The 1,321-nt window shown below is 45.0% G+C and overlaps 1 protein-coding gene across 1 annotated transcript in view; it reads left to right on the plus strand.

Annotated features, from left to right (window-relative positions):
* The first annotated feature begins 815 nt into the window (after positions 1-815).
* The window catches only part of TMEM211 (transmembrane protein 211), a 3,568-nt gene continuing 3,062 nt past the window's right edge, over positions 816-1,321 (plus strand). Inside the window, exon 1 of the mRNA XM_006877266.1 lies at positions 816-942. Coding sequence (XP_006877328.1) covers positions 816-942 — 127 coding nt within the window. The remainder of the gene's footprint in view (positions 943-1,321) is intronic.

The following is a 1,321-nucleotide window of genomic DNA, read 5'->3' on the forward strand; positions in this document are numbered from 1 at the left end:
TTAAACCTTCCTATTCATGAGCATGGTATATCCCTCAATTTATGTCTGTCTCTTTTGGTTTCTTGTAGTAGTGTTTTGTAATTTTCTTAAACCTCATAACTCTTTGGAATCACCTGTGGAATTTTGCAAAACTGCCGAATTCTAGACCTCACCTCAGGTCTCCGACTCTGTAGGTATGGGGTGGGGCCTGGCAATCTGTATTTTAGCAAACACCCAAAATGCTTCTGAAGGCAGCTGTCAGCCTGCATGAAGACTTTGTGAAAATTAGGAAAAGAATATACACTATCACCTGCTGGAATATTATCCTAACCAATATACAAATCTATGATGAACATAAAGCAAATGTTACCTGGTGTTGTGCAGTATACACCCCCTACCTGGTTAAGGTATTGAAGTTCCTGTTTGATGGGTATTGCCAAAATCAACAGTGGGGGAATTGCTAACTGAAAGAAAAGTTGGCGGTTCAAATCCACCCAGATGTGCCTAAAAAGAAAGGTGTCTGGTTGACAACCCACTTTTGAAAAATTAGACACTGAAAACTCACTGGAGCACAATTCCACTAGGGCACTCACAGAATCCACCCAACGACAATTGGTGGTACTTGCAATAAAGATAGGGGTTAGCAGGTAAACCTGGATCTTCATTCTGACTCTACTACTCAATCAGCTGCATACTTTGAAACAAATGACTCCAACTTCCTGGGTCTCAGACGGTTTATGTATAAAATAGGACTATTGGTAACATAGCTCTCCTATTAGCCGGTAGCCCCAGCCAGCACCCTCCCTCTTCTCTCTTCCTGCCAGGTCTCAGCTGTGATGCTCTTTGGAGGCTGGTTCCTTCTGGCCTTCAATTCAATCTTCCTTCTGTCCTGGGTCCTCTCCCCCAAAGGGTTGTGCCGATGGAGGGGCAGTGGCCCAGCTCCGGGAGTGCAGGCAGCAGCAGGTAAAAATTGACTGGTACATAAGTGCTTTAGACCGATTTGTGGGATGGGTGGATGGATGAATGAGTTTGTAAGCATGACCTGGCCATCTTGGTCAGACCTCAGAGATGAAGCCTGAGAGTATAGACTATTCCTGGGACTTGAGCAAGCCAGAAATTGAAGGAAGAAGCATCCCTAATGCCATCCTCTCCTGCCTTCAGCCCACTAACAATCTGCTCTACTTTGGTTTTCTCTCTTCTTTATTCCTTTGAGCCTTCTTCACCAGGGCTGTCCTACACAGTTGGGCAGGTTGTGCACTGAACAAGAGTGCCCAGTGAGAATTAGAAAAGACACTAAAATCTAGCCCATACTCCACTTGCTAAACTAGGAGCCTGCTGGGTT

Source organism: Chrysochloris asiatica, unplaced genomic scaffold (genome assembly GCF_000296735.1).
Source record: "Chrysochloris asiatica unplaced genomic scaffold, ChrAsi1.0 scaffold00451, whole genome shotgun sequence".
Classification (NCBI taxonomy): Eukaryota; Metazoa; Chordata; class Mammalia; order Afrosoricida; family Chrysochloridae; genus Chrysochloris; species Chrysochloris asiatica.